This window comes from Ambystoma mexicanum, chromosome 3p (genome assembly GCF_040938575.1).
Source record: "Ambystoma mexicanum isolate Mex_15411 chromosome 3p, UKY_AmexF1_1, whole genome shotgun sequence".
Taxonomy (NCBI): Eukaryota; Metazoa; Chordata; class Amphibia; order Caudata; family Ambystomatidae; genus Ambystoma; species Ambystoma mexicanum.
In genome coordinates this window covers 178,159,478-178,180,720 of record NC_090925.1, presented here as the reverse complement: position 1 = coordinate 178,180,720, position 21,243 = coordinate 178,159,478, and the positions used below count along the sequence as shown (strand labels likewise).

At 44.6% G+C, this 21,243-nt stretch overlaps 1 protein-coding gene across 2 annotated transcripts in view; it reads left to right on the top strand.

Annotated features, from left to right (window-relative positions):
- Window positions 1-21,243, top strand: part of LOC138580218 (alpha-2-macroglobulin-like protein 1) — a 1,051,822-nt gene that overhangs the window by 719,186 nt on the left and 311,393 nt on the right. For both annotated transcript variants that reach the window (XM_069650580.1, XM_069650579.1), the window contains 3 exons: window positions 3,270-3,351; window positions 8,416-8,572; window positions 9,183-9,257. In XM_069650580.1, the coding sequence (XP_069506681.1) occupies window positions 3,270-3,351; window positions 8,416-8,572; window positions 9,183-9,257 (314 nt within the window). The remainder of the gene's footprint in view (window positions 1-3,269; window positions 3,352-8,415; window positions 8,573-9,182; window positions 9,258-21,243) is intronic.

Genomic DNA, 21,243 nt, shown 5'->3' with positions numbered 1-21,243 from the left:
CTCCGGGCTCGACTTCCCAAAATATTCAAACCTATTATTAAATATAACATTAACCTGGAACACCTTCGACCCAAATTACTTCGACCATTGGTAGCCACAGCCCCTCCCAGACGCAAATTCTTCCCTAGAAACAATAAACCTATGGCCAACCTCCCTCTCACAGCGCAGCCAGAACCTGAATTAAAAGCTGCTTTAATCAATGCCAGATCATTAGTCGCTCGTGCTACTGACATAGCAGATGTCATACGGGAAAATGACCTTGACTTCATCGCCATTACTGAATCATGGCTCCACGAGGCAGCAGGTCCGGCTCTCACTCTGGCCGTCCCAGAAAACTATACCATCCTCAGAGCTGACAGACCAGACGCACGTGGTGGAGCAATTATCGTCAAATCTGATCTCTCTATGAGAATCACCTCCACACCCTCCCTTAAATCTTGTGATCTTCTCTCTATCAAACTACCCACCTCTAACTCTCAAACACTAAATATCTACCTCCTCTATAGACCCCCAGGCCCCATCAGCACCTTCAATGAAGATATCACCACTGTTATCTCTGAGAAGCTAAAAAATTCCTCTCAAACCTTATTGTTAGGAGACTTCAACCTAGGGTTCAACGATATCAATGACCACCTGGCTACGGCCACACCCAATACCCTGTCAGAACTAGGTTTCATGCAGATTGTGAATACTCCCACACACACTAAAGGAAGAACTCTTGACTGGATTGCCGGTCACAACTGTAACCCTTCTATAACAGCCATTGCTCCCCAAATATGGTCAGACCATCACCTTATCTCCTTTACCCTCAACACTAAAAGACCCACTGTTTCAGCACCCACGCCCGCCATACCCACTCTAACCAGAAATAAGAAAAATATCACAGCGGATAATATTCTGCCCCACATCCTACCCAAACTTAATTCTCTACCTGACCATACCGACCCAGGCATCCTAGTGGATGAATTCAATAATGCCATGTCCTTTGCTCTTGACAGAGCTGCTCCGCTTAAACTTAGGAATAGTAAACCAAAAAAGCATCTGAACTCCTGGTTTACACCCCACCTAAAAAACCTAAGACTACAGAGGAGAAAATGCGAAACAGCATGGAACCGGCATCCTACCGCTGAAAACAAAACCAACCTAATAAACATCTCCTCGCGGTACAAAAAAGATATTATCCTGGCCAAACAAGAAACCTATAATAACAGGATCACTCAAGCCAACTCCAGTATGAAGGAGCTATTCTCCATCCTAAAAGAATTGGAAACTCCTATCGCAGTACAGGATGACTCGATTAAAGATAAAACCTGGTGTACAGACATACAACTGGCACTAACCAACAAAGTGGCAAACCTCCAAACTAAAATTGCCCTAAAGAAAGCCTCATTACCAACCCAATCTCCGTTGGACAAAATTTCCACACCCAAACCCAAAGAATCTACCCAATTCCGCTTCTCCAAGGTCTCAGTAATTGAGGTAGAGAAGACCATTCTGACTATTAAACCCTCTAATTGTAAAGGTGACCAATGCCCCGCACAACTGATCAAGGACGCGGCTAGAGAGCTAGCCCCCTTCTTCACAAAACTTATTAATGCCTCCTTCACTACGGGCACCATCCCTCACAATCTAAAGGAATCTTGGGTGCTCCCCCTTCTGAAAAAGCAAACACTGGACCCATCACCACGGTGCCTTTCTTACTAAAAATATTAGACAAGGTAGCTTACCCCCAAATCCAGAACTTCCTTGAGATGAACCATCTCCTTGGCGCCCGCCAATCCGGTTTCCGTCCGCAACACAGCACAGAAACTGCCCTTATCAACTTAAAGGCCCAAATAGACCCACTCAGAGACCAGGGCAAATTAGCTCTCCTCCTCCTTCTAGACCTCTCAGCCGCCTTTGACTTGGTGGACCATAGAGTCCTATGCAATCACTTGGACTCGGCGGCTCACTTCTCAGGGGAGGCTATAGTCTGGATACAGTCATTCCTTAGTGACAGGACCATGAGGGTGTTCTCCCCCGCAGCGGCAGCAGACCCGATTCCCATCACCTGTGGAGTGCCCCAGGGATCCTGTGTCTCGCCGACACTCTATAACATCCTCACCAAGCCACTCTTCGACGATCTCGATAATCTGGGTATCACCTATACCAACTACGCAGATGATACCCAGATTCTCCTACCACTTACTGGGGATTACGTTGAAGATCTGGCTTTGGTGAACAGAGTCTATAGCATCGTTCAAGCATGGATGGCCAACCATGGCCTATGCTTGAACGATGACAAAACAGAGCTCATCATCCTGGGTACGGCAGCCCGCATTTCCAAACTCAACCAAAACTACTCATCCTTCATCATCGATGGCAACACTATCAAGGTCGCCAGAGAAGTAAAAACCCTAGGTTTTTACCTTGATGCAACACTATCCTTAACCAAACAGGTGAACTCACTAGCCTCATCCATGGCCTATACATGCAAACTAATACGAGCTGGGAAACAATTCCTATCAGATGACAGCTGTCTTATCCTAGCGATAGCCCTCATCTTATCAAAATTAGACTATTGCAACGCCCTTTACATAGGGACAACCAAACAAATCATCAATAGAATCCAAGTGCTCCAAAACAATGCACTTAGAGCGGCCCTAAGTATCCCTAGAAGAGCACATATCTCAGAAATAAGACGCAAACACAGATGGCTCTCCACCCAAGAAAAAATTAACCTCAAATCTGCTTCCCTTATCCACAAATGTTTAAACAACAAAGCCCCCCGCTACCTCTCAGAACGCTTCAACAGAAAATATCCCACTAGACTTACAAGGACAGTCAGCCCTAACTGCCTCCTAGTGCCCAGATTTAAACTAGCCACTATTGGAGGATCCAGCTTCCCAGTTAAGGCAGCGCAATTATGGAACGCCCTACCTCATGCACTTAGATCTGACCAAACGTTCAACAACTTCAGAAAGAACACCGCTATATTGTTCGCTCGCCATTGACTTGCTATACTGTTCGTTTGCCATGGATTTGATTGACTGTGTTTTATCTGCACTTGCACTTGTACTACCTTGCAGAGTCAAGAAATGTCCACTCTGCCTGCTCTGTAACCTGTAACTGGTAACGTCTATGACCAAGCTGTAAACTTCCTTGTTCTCTTGCGCCCTGCTACCTCAGGGTCCGGTGCGCACAATAAATAAATAAACAACAACAACAACATTATGGACACAAAAGCACTGTTTCTACTCACCGTGCCCATTCTCTTCTTATTCCTGTAGGATACGTTATAGAGCTGAACTATAAACGCAGCGATGGTTCCTACAGCGCCTTTGGAAACAATGACCCAGAAGGCAGTACCTGGTATGTACTGTGATTGCCCCTGACTGCACATGAATGCACTGTTGCCTCCAGTCTCCCGTTCCCTGAGCTCACGGGATGTCCTAGGAGCAGAACAAGACGTTTCCAGGGATGCATGTACGCCACATGGGCTGTGTTTAGTTTTGCACCCACTTGCTCACCTCACTCTTGGCCACTCCCTCCACTGCTAGACATTAGATGTATTTTGTCCAGTGCTTGGTATTTCTTGCTTTGATTTTCCCTGGTGCAACATCAGGTAAGACCTCCTGTTGGTTCCCATACTTGGCTGCCATATCCATGTTTGCTACATATGAGCATCTTCAAACAATGCCACTCTTGTCAGTCATCAATTTCTGCCACCGACATACGTGGTGCATATCTGCAAAGCTTGAGGCCCAAAGATCTCTGTCGCAGTTATTTGACCGTCCTAAAAGAAATTGTGATTTTTCTGCTTCCTGCAGCAAGAGCCTGTGCCATGGCTGCAGTAGGAACTATCTTCTGTCAGAAGTCGTCTTCCCATACCTGTAAAGATGGTAATTTGGTTACTGTGTTAACAAAAAGTGGAGATGTTGGGCTACATTTCTATTACTCCTATACCCCCACAAGTTCAGTGTAAAATCAATGAGGGAAAACATGTAAATTGGACTGATACTGCCCTGCTCCAAAGTTATGCCCACTCATTGGAGGCTCAACAGAAGGCCCTAGATCTAAGGTGATTTTTTACAGCTACCATGGAAGAACGATAGAGTGCCATCAGGTGCATTGGTGACCAACTCTTTGGCTGTCCTATCAGGTCTCTGTTTATCCCAGACATATATAACAATAAATGCATATAACAATTTAATCTTGTAAACTGTATTGTTCAAATTTAACCTAAAATGCTGATGACACTCTTCTTCCTGTCACTAACTCCCTTCTTCTGGCTCACTGTTCCAAATACTCTTCTCTATTGGCACCCTTAGATATGTTTGACACAGTCGACCACTCCCTTATGCTTCTTTCCCTTGATTATCTGGACTTTAGAAAATGTGCCTTCAGTGGTTCTGTTCTTAAGTTTCAAACCATACTTACCCTGTTTCTTGGGTGGGTTATTCCTCGCCAACACTTCCTCTTACTCACTGCGTGCCCCAGGGCTCTGTTATGAGTACCCTTTTGTTTTCTATGTACACAATTACCCTTGCTTCTATTTATTTTTCTTTTGGTCTTTCTTATCACATTAACATGGACAATTCTCTTCTATCGTTCTTTGCTTTCACTCCTGCTATTCAAAATACTATTTCTTCCTGTGTTCTGGCGATGTAGTCTTGGATAAAACCACTTTCTTCACCTGAATCCTTCTTACTGCCACTACTATTCCTCTCCATTCCTGTACCAACTCTCTGTCGTTTCTCTGTAATTCGCTCTCTATTGGCATATATTTTGATTCTCCTCTTTATCCTCTCAGAGTTACCCTCTTGGTCATTCCTGCAGTTTTTATCTCTTTAAAATTGGAAAATGTAGAAAAAACTAGACACGTTCTTTTGTTCAATGTCACTAAGTGTCTTGTATCCTCCCTGATCTTGTCTTGTCTTTTCTGTTGCTCCACTCTTCTTCTTGGCTGCCCTATCTCTCACCACTCCCCACTGTGTTGGCTCTGAAACTCTTTTACACATCTTCTTTTCTTGTTCTCCCTCTCTCTCTCTCTCTCTCTCTTTGTGACTCTGTCCCCTGCTCTAGCTCTCTCACATCTGCCTTTTTAACTTTCTCTGCTTGGTCTTCAAAACTCTTCACAATCGGGCACTGCCCAATTTCTTCTTGTTTGTATCTTTTTATTCTCCCCCTCGCTCCGTATATTCTGAATCTCTGTTTCTTCTTACTGTTCCTTACCCCTACATCTCTGTTCGCATGGATTCTAACTAGTTAATGCTTTCCAAATGCTTGGAGCAATACCAGTGTTCATGTTGCTAGGATTCTGTCTCATAAGGATCATCTTGGTACAATGTAAGAAGACAGCAAATAAAGCTATTGCGATGAAGATAATGATTGACATTGATGCCAGAATGGGTGAGCAGAGGCAAAATGAAGCCAGTACCTGTGAGAATATAAAGAAAAGTATTCTTGCACCTGCAGGAACCAGGTTCTATTACCCTAAGGATTAGAAAAGATATGTGGGATGTTGGATATTCTGTTCACCATTTCAGAAAGTGCTGCCACATGACCTGGAGTGTGGATGAACACATAAAGAATGCAGGAAAACTGAGGGGGGTGAAAAAGATTTGGATCCCAAAAAAGAAGCAGGATGAAGAAAAAATGTTGATAAATGATGAAGAGCAAATAATGACCATGGAAGAAGAGAATTTGGTCAAAATTCGACCAGAGAGGGGAATGGAAATAGAGTGAGCAAGTCTCTAGAGGCCAGAAGGATCAACAGCACCCAGCATTATTAAATCAAATAGCAGTAAATGGAAGGCTGAAATTACACATTTGTGGTCCACTCACACGTGACTCCGAGGTCGAAAACAAAGACTATTAATTAGAGCTTTAAGCTAAGACATTGGTGTGATCATACTCCCTTGAATGTTCCAGGACAGTGAGCAGCAACAAGGTCAAACTACAACCGAGAGACTTTGGCATGTGGCCAGCCAATGAGGCGTGATGGACTAATTGGAAAAATGGGGAGTAGTTTGATGTTATTCAATCACCTAAGTTTGTTTCACGTACATGCTATTAAAGAGCTGAACGTCCAAGGTTGGGATAGTATGCCAACTAATCAGTGGGGCTGGGGGCCAACCTAATACACAATGTTGAAAGAGCCAACCCCCTGATGTTGTGTCCACTATAATCAGTACTGTATGCATTTAGAGGTAGTTCAAGGCGTGCCCTACAGACAAGGGGTAGCCAACTAAACACTATCCTTTATATATTTTATAAGTAGATATGTTCCCATAACCAATCCCTCCCCTCGATAGGTTTTGCATTTTGCCATGTAGTATGATGTCATAGATGACATACATTGGGTTATAAGACCCACATGCAATCAAATCTGTGTGTGAGTGTGCATACATCAGCCCAATGTTTGTCAGGTCTCCCAACTTTATTAAAGTGAGTATAAAGTAGTATTGTGCCATATCCCTTGAGTCTGTTCGGTTATTTGATTTGTGACCATTATTGTAATTCCATCTAGTGCAAAATATGCTCCACAGTGCTATAGCACAAAAGCATACCAGCCCATTACCCAAGGCAAGGCCCTACAAGCTGGAAACTCTTGATTCAAACTTCGACGAACACAGCCCACAACGTCACTGCCAATAACCAACGTCTTAATGAGAGTTGTGTAATGGATAAAAACACAGTTGATGTATTATCTACCTTAAACAAAGTGGATTGACTACCTATACCCTCAGTTACACAACTACGCTTGAACCCAATGATTACAACTCAACTTTGGCTTGTGATACATCCTCACTGATTGACGGTGTACTGGAACTAACCAAGTTCATGGTGTTGATCAGATTAATTCATTTGTGGGAGCTACAAATAAACTAATGGATGATGGCATACTCCCATTTCAATATTTGCACAACATAATTATGTTGCAGGAGACATGGGCAGTAGAAGGTCTTATAGTTGATGGTTATATCATTTATCAAACCATGCATCATAGAAAGGATCGAGGCAGACACTTTGGCTTAAAATGACTGTAATTAAGTGCACAACTATCCCTTTAACACACAAATCTAAGTTGTATTCAAACTTTTAAATTATCCTCTAATGGGGTTAATTCTATAATATTAATTAACTTTTATAATTGTCCAAAAAAAAGCATAACACACTAGTCTTATTCTTTTAAAATCTTTTATGGGTGACATTGTACAAAAGGCAGTAAAAGAGGATTTTTGGGTAATCCTGGGTGGTGACTTCAATCCAAGGATGGCAATTGCCCTGCATTAGATCTGTTTAATAAACAGGAAGACATGATATTGGGAATCCACGACCCTTTTATGATGGAGCCTCGTGCTTGTGCTAATGGTCTTTTATTTAACTCTGGGTTATTGTAATGGGGCATGTGCTCCATTAATGGGCATTTTCCTAAGGACAATCCAGAAAAGTTTACTTTCAAGATCTCTAGTGGGGCTTCCACTATAGATGATCTTTGCAACCCCGGAGTTAACGGCCCTTTATAAGTGATTTTGCTATTGTTGAAGATGTTTTTAGCGATCATCATCCGATGATCTTACAAATTAAGTGGCAGGGCTGTAGTGAAGTGTTAAATGACCTCCCTCATCAAGCCTCGATTAAACTTATTTATGGTCGTAGGAGACTAAAATGGGAAGAGTTTGATACTGCTATTATGTTATGTTATGGTATGTTATCTTATTGGGCATTTGTATAGCGCCTTTCACCATTGTATGATCTCAAGGCGCTGTGGGTTGAGCACCCTCGTGGTCTGTAGCCCAGGTCAGTGGAGAAGTAGAATTCCAAGTTTGACCATTACACTAATTCTTGGAACACCAACCTACATTCACAAAGCCACCCCTGGGGCACGCAGACCCAATCCCAATAGCTTCCTTAAATGCATATGCAGAATACGGTCCAGGGAAGAGCGATTTGAACTAACCCAGATTTCACTACTGTATAAAACAGACGAGTGAACCTTGGCTTCAATAACCTGGATACATTTTTCGAGTCTCCTGCTGACATAGGTATAGAAGCACTGTCTAATGCTAGACTTAAGCTAGAATGGCAGTATTGTGTGCTGCGTGCTCTGACACGCTATACTAATGCTGTGTGCTATAGTCTCACTAGAGCATGATGGGAGCACACTGATTCGAGTTCTCAAAGAGAGTACTCGGTGCTGCTTTTCCTGATGGTAGTGGAGAGTAATGCTAGCATTAAGAGACACTGGTGGTGCTGTGAGCTTCTGGCCACAGGACTCTGTGGTAGTAGTGTTAATTGTTACTGTCCTCAGGGCATGATTGTAGGGCTGTGCGCTGATTATCTCAGGGCTTCATGGTGCTGCTTTCTTACACCCTGTTCCCGTACTGGTATTGCACTTCCTCATTGCTTGGTGTCCCCTCTTATTTCTAGGTTGACCGCCTTCGTCCTGAAGTGTTTCAGCTTGGCCTCCAGATACATCTTCATTGACCAGACTATCCAGGGCGAGGGCCTATCGTGGCTAGCCTCCCATCAGTTGCCCAATGGCTGCTTCGAAAGTGTGGGTCGCATTATCCACACCGACTTAAAGGTACAGAGAGATCGATTATGGTGATAGTTAGTGTTCATCTCAGGGTATAGCTAGGGTGTCCTGCTTACTGTTGATGTTAGCCTGGTGTGCAGGCCCCAGAGTGCATTTCGGGACAGTGCATATGATATTCTGTTGGCAGACTTGCCCATGGGTGCCCTAATGTGCCTTTTGAGTGTTATAATGGGAGTAAATGCAAAGAGTGCATCTTAGTAGAGTCATGGGTTCTCTTCATCCCCAGAGGCATCATATATGAAAGGAAGTCCCAGGGCTTCTAATAAAGACACAGCTGGGGTGTCCTGATCTCTCTGGGGGTACTGTAATTTGAGGTGCATCCCAGTAAAGATCTGCAGACAGGGCTCTGACGGGCATCAAATCCCTGTCTGTTTTATTAGAGGTCAGAACCAGGACACACCTGTCTGTGGTCCTCCTGGGTCTCCTGGCTCTATCGCAGGTGCAAGTCCTTGCTAACTCTCCAGACTCTACGTATTTGTCCCATCCCCTGTGGTTGCTGGGTTGGGCATCACCTCCATTCAGAGATAGAAGAGGATTATTGTTCAAGGAACATTCTGACTCTTGCTGAGTTCATGACTTCTTCTTGATCTTTTCACAGGGTGGCGTTGATGATAATGTCTCGCTTTCCGCTTACATAGTGTCAGCCCTGTTGGAGATGGGGATCCCGCGCAATGTGAGTTTAACTTAGGGTTCATGCTTTACTGCTCGCTCTCCTTGCCCCGTGCTTCGTATCGGCCACACCTTTCTCCCCCTTTCTTCCCTACCGTGACTGTTATTTCCTTCAAATCTGATTTCTTTGCATCCGCCTCCCTTCTTTTTATTTTGTTCTCTTCCGTTTTTCTCCTTTACCATTTCCATCTGTTTCATTGTTGTTTCTCTCCACTCTCTTTTGTCACTTTCTCTATTTATTTATTTATTTATTTATTTATTTATTTATTTATGTATTTATGTAGTCCATGTATGTTGGCCCTGGTCTCAGTGGCACCCCCAGACATTTTTCAAAGGGGTGGTCTGATGAGGTCACTGGGGTGGCCTACCAAAACAAACACAGAGGCAGGCGGGGCAGTGGAGGGGGGGGGGGGCAGCGTTTTTATAAGGGTGCTAGTGGCCTCCCTTTGGTGGCGCCTGTGCCTGGCCTGCTGGTGTAGATCCATGCCCACAAAGCCAGGGAGGGACCGCTCCATACCACCAAACAAAAACCAGTTGTGGAGAGAAAATGTACGGTAAGCAACCTGCTTTAAAATAGACCGCACAGGTTTACCATTACATGGGCTTAAATCCTGAGTTCCTATCAATGATCACTCAGGAGCTACATAATGATTTGTCCCCAGGGGAAAACTATATTTTGGCAGCATTAGGTAGACAACTTTTGGTCTTATTTATGTCCTCGCAATCTTAGCAGGCTTAACCCCCTTGGAAAACTCCACCTGTGAAGCCCTGCCCAGCCTGCCTGCCCACCGTGAAGGGATTCAGCAAAGAGGACCCCCTGAGGGGTGCATCCTGCACATCCTGCACAAAGACCTACTCAGTATTGACCACTGCCTGCTGCTTTGTTCACCATTTTTCACTGGACCCTGAGTGCCATCTTTCCCAGACAGCTGCAGTCTGCATGGGGACGGGCCTGGCTCCAGGAATTGTATCTGGGAGGGCCAGGTTTGTGATCAGTGGGACCCAACTTCCATTGGGTGTATGAGTACCTTAACAAAGTGCTGCCATTAAGCCAAAGTTCTCAGATCTATGATCCAGAAACAAATGCCAGGATCTGTAAAAACCAGTTTGCACATTTGAATTGTTTTTGACTGTTAGACTGCTTTAAAAGGTGCTTACGCATGGATTCAAACCCAGGTTGTTAGGACCAGGGGTGGCACATTGAGCTGCAAGACCACTTGAATGTCTGATAAAGATGCTTGTTAGGATTGCAATACGTGGCAGATCTAAGGCAAAGGGATTCTTGGGCAAGATTGACAGATGGCCCTGGGTAGGTGGAGCATGGGTGTGGAGTTTACGGCAGGAGTAATTCATGGTGTGCAACTAATGTTACATGTTACATATTTTTAAGTTGTCTTTTTCTACTACTGAAGCTGTGTGTTTAGGGGTATGACTCTGGCTGGAAACAGCCTGTTCACCTCACCAGGTTTTGCTGATATAAAGTGATCTGCCCAGGTTCACTCAATTTGTTCAAGTAGGAAATCTGCTCTCGCCCTCCACCTGCTCACACCTTGCAAAATCACAGGCTCTCCAGTCCCCCTTCCAGAGTCTCCTGATCTTTTCTTCCATCTGCTCCTTTGTTTCCTTCCGTAAGCTCTCTAACCACTTTCACCTTCCATTCGCTACTCTCTTCATCTGCCTTCTGCTCCCCCATCTCAATAAGGAAAACTATTGCTAAAGCATGACACATTAAAGCTGTATACTGCAGAACCCTTAACAAGAGTCTGAGAGATTAATCCCAATAAATCATGCCTTAAGAACAAAGTATTTGTATATTTTTCAACATAATGCTATAATTGAGTTATAAAAAAAACCCAGCACATAGCAAAAGAACAGAACAAATAGTGTGGCAATATCAATCGACCTATTGTGTTGAATCTGATATGTCATCACATCTCTACTGATGGTGCCCTCTCCCCTTGTGGCCAGAGGATGGCAGCCACTACTTGATCCTGACCATGGCGATGGTTATATGCAGGAGGATCACATGGGGGTAAGGTGACCCTCGGGGGCGAGGGGTGTTATGGCATTATCAGACGAGACATGGTATCTCCCTTTCTCATTTGAGAATTCCCCTGCCATTCCCTATTCCTTAATGGCATACTGTTATCCCTCCCCTCACCGACCCAAGAACGACACTGAAAATACCTGCCCAGATTTTGCACATGAGACATCAAGGACTGACTTGCCCTTCAAGATCACCAAGAACCGACAAATCCTCACCCAAGTTATCAGAAACAGACTTATTTTCCTAAGTGTGAAACTACTGTAACGCGGACGAGGAACTGAGTAATGTGGTTCAATGGAGGCCCGGAGCACAAGCCGCACACTAGTTGTCACAGAAACTTTCCTGAAGCCAGGAAATTTAAACTGGCAGAACCACTGAAGAAAGGACCGTGGTGGGAGAACACTATGTCCCTCGCTGGGTGCTGACCGAGGAACCACAAGGCTGGAGCAGTGGCCGTGGAGCAAAGCAGCTTTTCGAAAAAGGAAGGATAAGCAGATTGCAGGTGAAAGTACATTGCGAAAAATGCTAGAAGGCTTTGCAGACCTTCTGGCCATGCGCCGGTGTTAAGATGCATTTCTGAACTCTGACCTAGTGGGCAGAGGTTCAGAAGGCCAGCCTATTTTCTTGGAACAGTGTAACCTTCTGGACAAGCCAGACCAATCAAGGTATCATTGGCGCCGGTCAAGACTAGGTCTCAGGAGGGGTGAGGGTGATTGAAAGCCCACCATGAGCACACACATTAAATGACTCTACAAATTACTCTGTCAGGTGTATATCAAAATATATATATACATTTATTAAAGGCCTTTTAAATCAAACACAAAGCAAATAACAGCAGTAATAACTAAACCAACACAACACTACTGTTAAACATATGTACAATTACCAATGGCATAAAGGAATAACACACAGTAAGGGTCCACAACCTGTGAAGAAAGGGAGCATACAATGCAAATATACTTTAAGCAGTTCTTCACTTATCAAACCCTAACTGAGAGGTTGTCCAATCCCTAAGAAGAGCAGAGCCTTATGCTCAAAAGTACTTTCGGTGCAGTTGCACACGATCGTGCAGTAGAGCAAAACGGGGTCTCTTGTGGGGGCTGTAGTGACCCAGAAAGGTGGGTGAGGCAGTGAAGAATACGTTCCCTTTATTCGAGGAGGGTTTCCACAACAGGGCAGAACAGGATCCAAGAGTTGGGAATAGCTTGGTAGCACAGGTTACCTCGATAGAAAAGAGTGTACCTCAGTGGACACTTGTGCGTAAAAATGGATGGATGCGCCAGGGTCCACCGGTAAGGGTTGCAATTACTGACCAACCCTCGACGCACTCCGAACCAAACTTTGGCAGTCCAGTCCACTTCGGTTGCAGGTTTAAATCTCAAGTTTGTGCGGCTCTCCAGCTTTCAAGAGCTGCGTTCCAGGGATGATTCCATGGTGGGACAGTGGTGATTTCTCCACTCCTGATGAAGGGATCAGGCAATTTCCACTGCAGCAGGTCTGTGGGCATATGGGGGCACAGGAGCAAGTCACCCACAAAGTTAGTCACCACAGCTGGGCAACATGACGATCACGTATGCTCGGGTTCAGGCGTACTCTCCTAATTCCAGACCTAGGAAGGCTAGGTGCACAAAACTCGGTGGTAGAGTGCCTTGTACACAGAATTTACAGTCTGCAAATGCTCAAGTGTTCAAGGTATCATTGGCGCCAGAGACATTGTTTTTTCTAGGGCAAAGCTCCTGTGCAAGCGAGTCCGTTCACTGGGCGGTCCGGGAATGCTTGCGAAAAGGCTTGCTTACAGGTTAAGTTGGTGGTGCTGAGAATAGTTAGTCCCACTATACCAAAAGGGTGAAGTGCCTTTGCAGACCTTCTAAGTTTGATTAGAAATAGGGTGTCCAACGGGACGATGGCGGGCTCAGGGTGCCAAACTTTCCAGCGGGTCACCAGTGCTTCCTTGGTTCTGCTTCTTGGTTTCAGGTGACTTGGATCCTATCCTTAGTTCGGTGAGAACTCAAGAGATAAACCTGTATTGACGTTTGGGGCCTTCTCTTATCCGGAATCTCCTTCATGCCAAAATGAAGAGGACCCCATGAGAGATCTGCTCACATACAGCCATGCCTGATGTGGACCAATCACAAACCATGATGGTCCCAGTCATTCCCAGCACACCAGACTCTCTGGCACCCAGGATGTGTATTGGAGCTAGACAGTCCTGACCACATCCTGCAGGCACACACACAAGGCATGCAGAAGCCGGTGAAAGCTTTCGGTTTGCGCGGGGACCTGCATGACCAAATAAGGGTTTTCATGTGTCTGCTCAACTTGAGGAAGGCAACGGGACAAGATGGCCAAAGGACAAAACTAAAGACCTTGTGGAATGGCCATTTTGGGGCCAAACCACTGTCTGGGGCCAAACGCGGTGAACACAATATGTACCACACGAAAGGGTTAAAAATATATGAAAAATAACAGCTGCCACCAGCTCTGTCCAAGGCACATTTGTACTTCTACCGAAAACTCCTTTGATGGTGTCTAGGGTCTTCATAAATGAAAGAAAGACCCCAGCGCACCGTACTGTAAGGTACTTTGTACACTGGTAATGTGTTGCAAAGAAATTGCAACAATGGAAAGGACTAAGGGAAAAAAAGTCTCCCAGTACTGACTGTCTTTAAGGGCATGTCAGTTTCCCCATAACAAAGTGAGCGAAAACCCAGTGGAGTGCAGCAGAAGTCTGTGCTCCACTGGCAAATTGTCAACCTAGGTTGGTCAGACAACAACAAAAAGTTGGGGGGTTCTCAACTGGAGGGAAAGTTACACATAAATGGAAATCTTTCCTAACAATAACAAAGTGAGTGAAAACCCAGAGGAGTACAGCAGAAGGCTGGGCTCCACTGGCAAAAGTCAGGCTAGTATGGTTAGAAAACACAAAAAGTTGCGGGGTTCACAACTGGAGGGAAAATTACACATAAATGGAAATCTTTCCTTATAACGCAGACTCCACCAAACCAAAGCCCAGACAGATGCAGAGAAGAGAAGCAGGAGCCGTGAGAGGATAGGGAGCTGGAAAGCAGACACAGTAATAAAAGGCAGAACACCAGAAAGCTGCCACCGGATTGCAGCAGGAGACCCGACGTACTCCCGCCAAAGCTAGTAAGTCCACCCACGGGAAACAGGGACACCAGGACTTATCGGCAAACCTGCCAAACCAAAGCAAATGCAAGTAAAGCACATAAGAAAGAACGAGCAATGGAAATTCCTTTAAAGAGGCAAAGTGAAACATACAGGAAAGACTATCAAGTTTGCGAGTGTATGCAATACGTGTATGAGAGAAACCCAGGCAAGCTAGTGTACCAGGGGAGTTCAAGCTGGGGCAATACAGATACAAGAGACTGTCAAGTCTATGAAGGTGCACAATACATATATAAGGAAAGCCCTGGCAGAAATATATACCAGGCAGATTTAAGAGGGAACCACAGAGGTCATCAGATTTGGGAGTGTGTACCAGACCGATATAAGCTAGCAGAATATATACCTGAGAAAGGTCCTGACAGAAAATATACCAAGTAACTTAAAAGCTGCAAGAACATAAAGAGCCCTGGTAAGAAAGTATACCAGAGAGGTTTAAATCAGAAGAGGAAACAGCCCAAGCAAGAAAGAATACCAGACAAATTAAAGGTGCTAGAACATACACATTAGGAAATCCCTGGCAGGAATATATACCAGGCACAGTAAAGGTGCAGGAATACACCTTTTTGCGAAAGCCCTTGCAGAAAAGTGTACCAGGCAAAGCCAAGTCATAACAATACTTGCAGATAAGAGAAGACCTGGCAGGAGAGTATACCAGGTGAATACAAAGTTTAAAGTAACTAAGTGGAAAAGCCCTGGCAGCAGAAGTAAACAAGGTATAGTCGAGTTGGACCGTGTGTACTATACACTACCTAAGACAGTCCTGACAAAGATATAATAGGACTGCTGAGAAGGACATGAAAGCACACTTAAAGGAAGTGGAAACCTGGCAGGAGAGTACACTAGGGATCCGAGTAAAATAAGGATTAGCAGCCAAGTTGTTTTGTGTGGTTTGAGATCAAAGAGTCTTCAAGAATTGGCATTCTGAAACACAAGGAAGAGTGAAGAGAAATCCAGGGGAAGGGAATCACCCTGTGGAACAAGGAAATCTTTCCTTCTGGATAATTTTTGAGTTGGAGTTGTGCATTTTCAGTTTCTAATGATAGTACCGAAAAAAGTGCCAACAAACAAAAATTTTGAATCAAAAGTATCGAAGGTAAAAGTTTTGATATCAAATAGAAATCATTTAAACAGTCATTCCGTCAAAACAAAAGCTTTGAACGTCAAAACCAGATAGTACAAGAAAACCTGATCAATTAAGGGTTAAAATACTAGAAATGAACGACGAGTAAAGAACCTTATGCAGACACTGACACACAGCTGACAGTTGAAAACAAACTGTCAGTGCATGAGAGAACCGGAGAAAGAAAACACCTGCTAACACGAAAATCGTATTGCGTGACAGAAAACATCAGGTAAACAAAATGAATAATGATAATGAAATGACAAAATAAGAAAATATGACCCATATTAAAGTCACGAAAACAAAATTAACCTGTACTTTCGATATTTCAGATACATGATGAGTGCCACAATTGATTATGTAAAATCACAAATGGGAAGAAACCAGTTGGTATCTGGAGCTTACACATACAATCGTGAAATGAAACGTAAAGAAACAACATATTGGAAGTGTACGGAGTACTGTTAAGGAGAATTCTCCTTCTAGGGCTAATTTCCCCTCACCTACTGAGTCCCCCAGCAGCTTTGCTGGATTTCTGGAGTTTGTTTTTTTCCACCTGGTAAGAATGTACATCTTTTTCCACTCTTACATGTGTTTTGGCCTATGTGTTTTACTCATTGTGTGATCTTGGGCACTGGAGCACACCACTCCAGGTGCCCCTGTTCTTGTGAGGGTTACACAGCACCTTTAGTGTAGTAACCCAGGGTTGTCTTTTAGACTTCCCTCTGACTACTGTCCCCCAGAGAAAGGTAAAGTTGCCATTTACTTTACATAGTCATTTTTACCACAGACCCAGCACACCCCATCTTACATGGAGTAATGAAAGGGCTAATCGGTACCCCTTTTCTGTCTGTACCTCCCTGAGGATTGTTTTGCTCTGTTAACATTTAGACTTGGCTGGTGTCAGTGGTATCTACCCTAACTTTTCTACCGCGATTATATTAGATAAACGTGGTACTGTTCTTGGCTACTATATTAGCCTCGAACATAAACCGCTTGACCAAATCATCTTTCTTTCGGCTCCGGTTGGGTTTATTCGCCATTTCTTTTTGTTAAAGTCCTTCTCGTGTTTTACTTTGCATGGCAAACTAGGTTCGCCTTCTTTGTTCACCGTGTGTGAATGGGGGTTTTGTGCATAAAAGGCAGGTCTCTTGGGCTAGAAGTCAGTCGCCTCTGGAACTACAAGGAACCGAAGAGAAGCAGAGAGAACGACGGCTGCTGCAACTACCCCGTCCCAGTGAAGCCCTGCTGCAGTCCTGAGCTATCTACCGTTCGACGACTAAGAGGAGATCCAGTCCGGAGTCTTCTTGCCTTGAACCTGGTGCGATAACCAGCTCATCTTCTTCAGCCAGAGATCTCCGCCGTGGTCGAAATCGCTGCACACTGCTCTAGTGGTCTGGATAGCCACCTGCTGAGCCTCTCCTGTTTTTAAGGAGCACACCTTTTCGTTGTCGCTGCTGCCGGCTTCATCCCTGTGTGGTGCAGACCCCCTTCAGACGTCCTCCTTCACAACGAAGCTCCAGGAATCGTGGGTCTGCTGGAAACCAACAGGAACAACTGCCAGGGCTCCAGCTGCATCATGGAAATAAGGTACTGTGTTCAACTCGAGGAAACTGGGTGAACCCCTTTTCTTCATCCTCAAGGGTCGTCCTAACGGTGTGATCTTCGGCACAGGCCTCTGGTGTCATCTAAACTTGGCCCTTTGACTTTTGAACTCCTGTTTCTGAGTGTTTCTCGATACTGTCTACCTAACCTAAATATTGCCTGTGATTTTTGCCTCCAACTCCCTCTGTGTATCTCAGGTGCTAAGTATGTTTTTGCCCCGGTAGCATTTCATGTCACGGATACGCGTTTATTTAGTAGACCGAACTGTCAAAAAGTGATTGCAACCGTATCCGCGGTATCGTGTTTTGTTCATAACACCGGTTTATTCAAACACAGGGTACTTACCTTGAGACTTACTGTACAAAGTGAATTGGTTAGTTGTAGTATATTTAACATGTGGTTTTGTTTACAGTTTAATAGAGGTGTTGTGTTTATAACTGATGGTTTAAAAATAAATGTACTTATATTTTTTACCTGAAACCTTGAGCCAGTGTTTGCTTGAGTCACAGTAATTTTGGTCCCTTTGTGTAATCTCTGCTACTGCTCATATACTCTTCAGGTACTCTTGAGATAAGCCTGGCTGCTCTGCTACTGCTACCACTATAACTTAGTAGTACAGGCTAGTATTGCATGCTTGTACCAAAGGTAAAACTCGTATTGCCACCTGTAGTCTTAATTGTGTATAGTGGTCCCTAAGGGCACTGCACAGGATTCTGCCTAACACTGGTGTACAGCGGTGAGGATTTGGAAGTAGAGTGATTACACTTAGAGTGCTGCTATTGCTTGGGTTCAACTAACCACAAGGCTAACACCACTAATTATTTTTAACTGAGAAATCATGTCAAGTATGGAAAACTACACTGAAGAGAGTATTTTACTCTATACAGCAGAGGTTCTTAGAACCATGTGTAGAGATAAGAATCTCTCTGGTAAAGGAAGCAAATCTGAACTGGTTGCAAGGTTAATGGGAACATGTCTGGAGAGTGGGTCAGAAGGGCCTACCACTCCAACCAATGTGGATTTTGATGTTTCTGATTCTGGGAGTGTTAATTTAGAAGTAGATGAGTCCTTGCTAGGAAACCCTACAACTCCTTTGCCTGCTCAGAATGCACAACCTCTGTCCACAGGGACCCCCACAGGTCTTACACTTACTCCTGAATTTATTGCACTTGAGAAAATGAGACTTGAATTAGAAGTGAAACGTATTGACGCGCAAACTGCCATGAAACATCAAGAGTTAAGGCTCAGAGAAATTGAGCTGAATCATGAACTAGAAATGAAGAAACTGTCTCTAGAAAATGCTTCTCTCCCAGAGTCTTCTAGGTCTTCGAGCCCTAAGTGACCCTGTTGCCAAAGGAAATGATTGGTATGTATGAGACTAAACTTGATGTTTTGGATTAGTTAGCACTGTTTGAGTACAATCATGGGATTCAAGGTATCTCAGGGAATCAGTTGATTCCTTGGCTTTTCTCTAGGCTTCCCGCTGTTGCAAGTGATGCTTTAATGGAGTTGGGGGAGGAGGATAAGCAGGATTATGAGTGTGTGAAACTAGCATTAATAGCTAGGTTTTGGGAAGACCACTTCCCAGTATCTTAAGAGATTTAGAACCCTCAAAAAGCATGATGGTACCCCTTGTGCTATCTGGGTGCGTGACTGTTTGAAAAACTTAGATGGTTGGGTTAAGGGTTACAAAGTGAACACTTATGAAGGTTTGAGGAATCTTGTAATGTTGGAGTCTATTTTTGATGCCTGCTCTCCTGAGCTTAGACAACACTTGGCTGATTCAAAGGAGATAGATCCTACGAAATTAGCTAAGGCTGCTGACTTGTGGGTTGCCAACAGGGCTACTCACAAGGATTCTGGGGCAACTCAGAAGAAGGAAGAGGGAAAGCAGTCGAAGAAAGACAACAAGGAGAATTCCAATAATTCCAATCCAAAAGATGGCCACAAACATAACCAGGGTAAGCCACAAAGTAAACCAAATCAGGCTAGTGTACCACCTGGTTCCACACTAGATGGAGGTCAGAGCAAGCCCCCATTCCAGAGAGCATTTGGGAAATGCTTTGTTTGTGGATTGCCGGGCCATGTGAAAGGAGATCCCAAGTGTAAGGGTAAACCTTCAGGGATCAACACTGTCTCCTTAGCCTTCTCCCAGGTGGATGAAGTACCTATGACAAGTGGAAACTTTCAGCTACTAGTTGATGAGCCCATGAGAGTCTCAGCTAGTGTTTCTTTAGTGTCCTTGGGTCTTTGGGAACAACAGAACTTAGATGTCTATAACTCAATCCCAGATAATACTAAAGAGTATTACAAAGATAGTGTTCTTGTGAATGGTCAAGAGACCCCTGCCATCAGAGACACTGCAGCCAGCATAACTGTGGTTGATGAATGTTTTTTCAAGGTAGAGGATGTTGCTAAGGCACCCAAACATCTAACCAAGTTAGCTAGAGGCCCTGTGCAAAAGGTTCCCCAGTTACCAGCTCTCATCCAGTGTAATGACATGACTGTCAGGATACCTGTAAGTGTGTAAAATAACGTACCTGGGAGGGTCCTGTTGGGTAATGACCTTAAAACTCTTGGAGTTGTGTGTAGTACCCCCAAACCCCTAGTAGAAGGAAGCAGGGGCTCACAAGGTCTGCAAGGGAGTGAACCTTAAGAGGCCCTCCTGGGGACATGATAGAGGAAGCTATCACCCCAAGGTCTCAGGACTTACTTACTGCCATTGCAGGGCAAGAAAAGACAAAAGGGAAACCTAAGTCTGCCAGCAAGAAACCAGCAAGCACTCCTGTGCCCAGAAGGACATCTCCGAGACTGTCCAAAGTCACACCTGTGACTCCCACACCAGCTGAGGCTGAGTGTGAGGTCCAACCCTGTATGGTCAAACTAGATACTGATGAATCAGATCTAGAAGATGATCTTACCTTGGTAGGAGATCTTGACCCTGTTGACCATCCTGAGCTGCAGTCTTTACTGGCAGAAGGTGGATCCAACAGGGAATATTTCAGCAAGGGACAATGAGAGTGTCCTACCTTGGAAGGTCTTCGCCAACAGACCACTTCTCAGTTCAATGGGACTGAGCCTGGGAAGTACAGGTTGCACTGGGAAGATGGCCTCTTCTACAGTGAACCAACTGAGTCAACCCCTGGAGACAACAAAAGACTTGTAGTACCTCTAGTGAACCGACTCCAGTTTCTGCAGTTAGCCCATGAGGTACCTTTGGCTGGTCACTTAAGTTTGAAGAAGACCAACGAAAGGCTATCTCTGCACTTCTACTGGCCTAAGATGGGTACAGAAGTAGACAAATTCTGAAGAAGCTGCCACACTTGCCAAACCTCTGGCAAGAGTGGATCCAAGAATGGGGCACCCTTAGTGCCTCTCCCAGTAGTGGGAATTCCTTTTGAGAGGGTGGGGATTGACATTGTGGGTCCTCTTGACCCTCACACATCTTCAGGCAACAGGTTTATCCTGGTTGTAGTGGACCATGCCACTAGATTTCCTGAAGCCATACCTATGATGACTGTTATGGCTCCGGCTGTTGCTAAGGCCCTACTTGGTATTTTTACCAGAGTAGGTTTTCCTAAGGAGGTGATATCTAACAGGGGATCAGATTTTATGTCCCACTACATGCAAACCATGTGGAAAACCTGTGGAGTTACCCACAAGTTCTCAACTGCCTACCACCCTAAACCAATGGGCTAGTAGAGAGGTTTAAAAGAATTATGAAGAGCATGATAGGTGTTTTAGAAGAACCCCTTAGAAGAAAGTGGGACCTTCTTCTGCCATGCCTTCTCTTTGCTTATAGAGAAGTCCCTCAGGAGGGAGTAGGATTTAGTCCCTTCGAACTTCTCTATGGCCATCCAGTCAGAGGTCCATTGGCCCTGATTAAGGAGGGGTTGGAGAGTGCTCCTTCCCCCAAGCCAGTCAGAGTGACTGACTATGTGATAGGTCTCCGGAGGAGAATGTCACACATGATGCCAGAAGCAAGTGATAACTTGAGGGCTGGTCAAGCTCAGGTCAAGCATTGACATGACC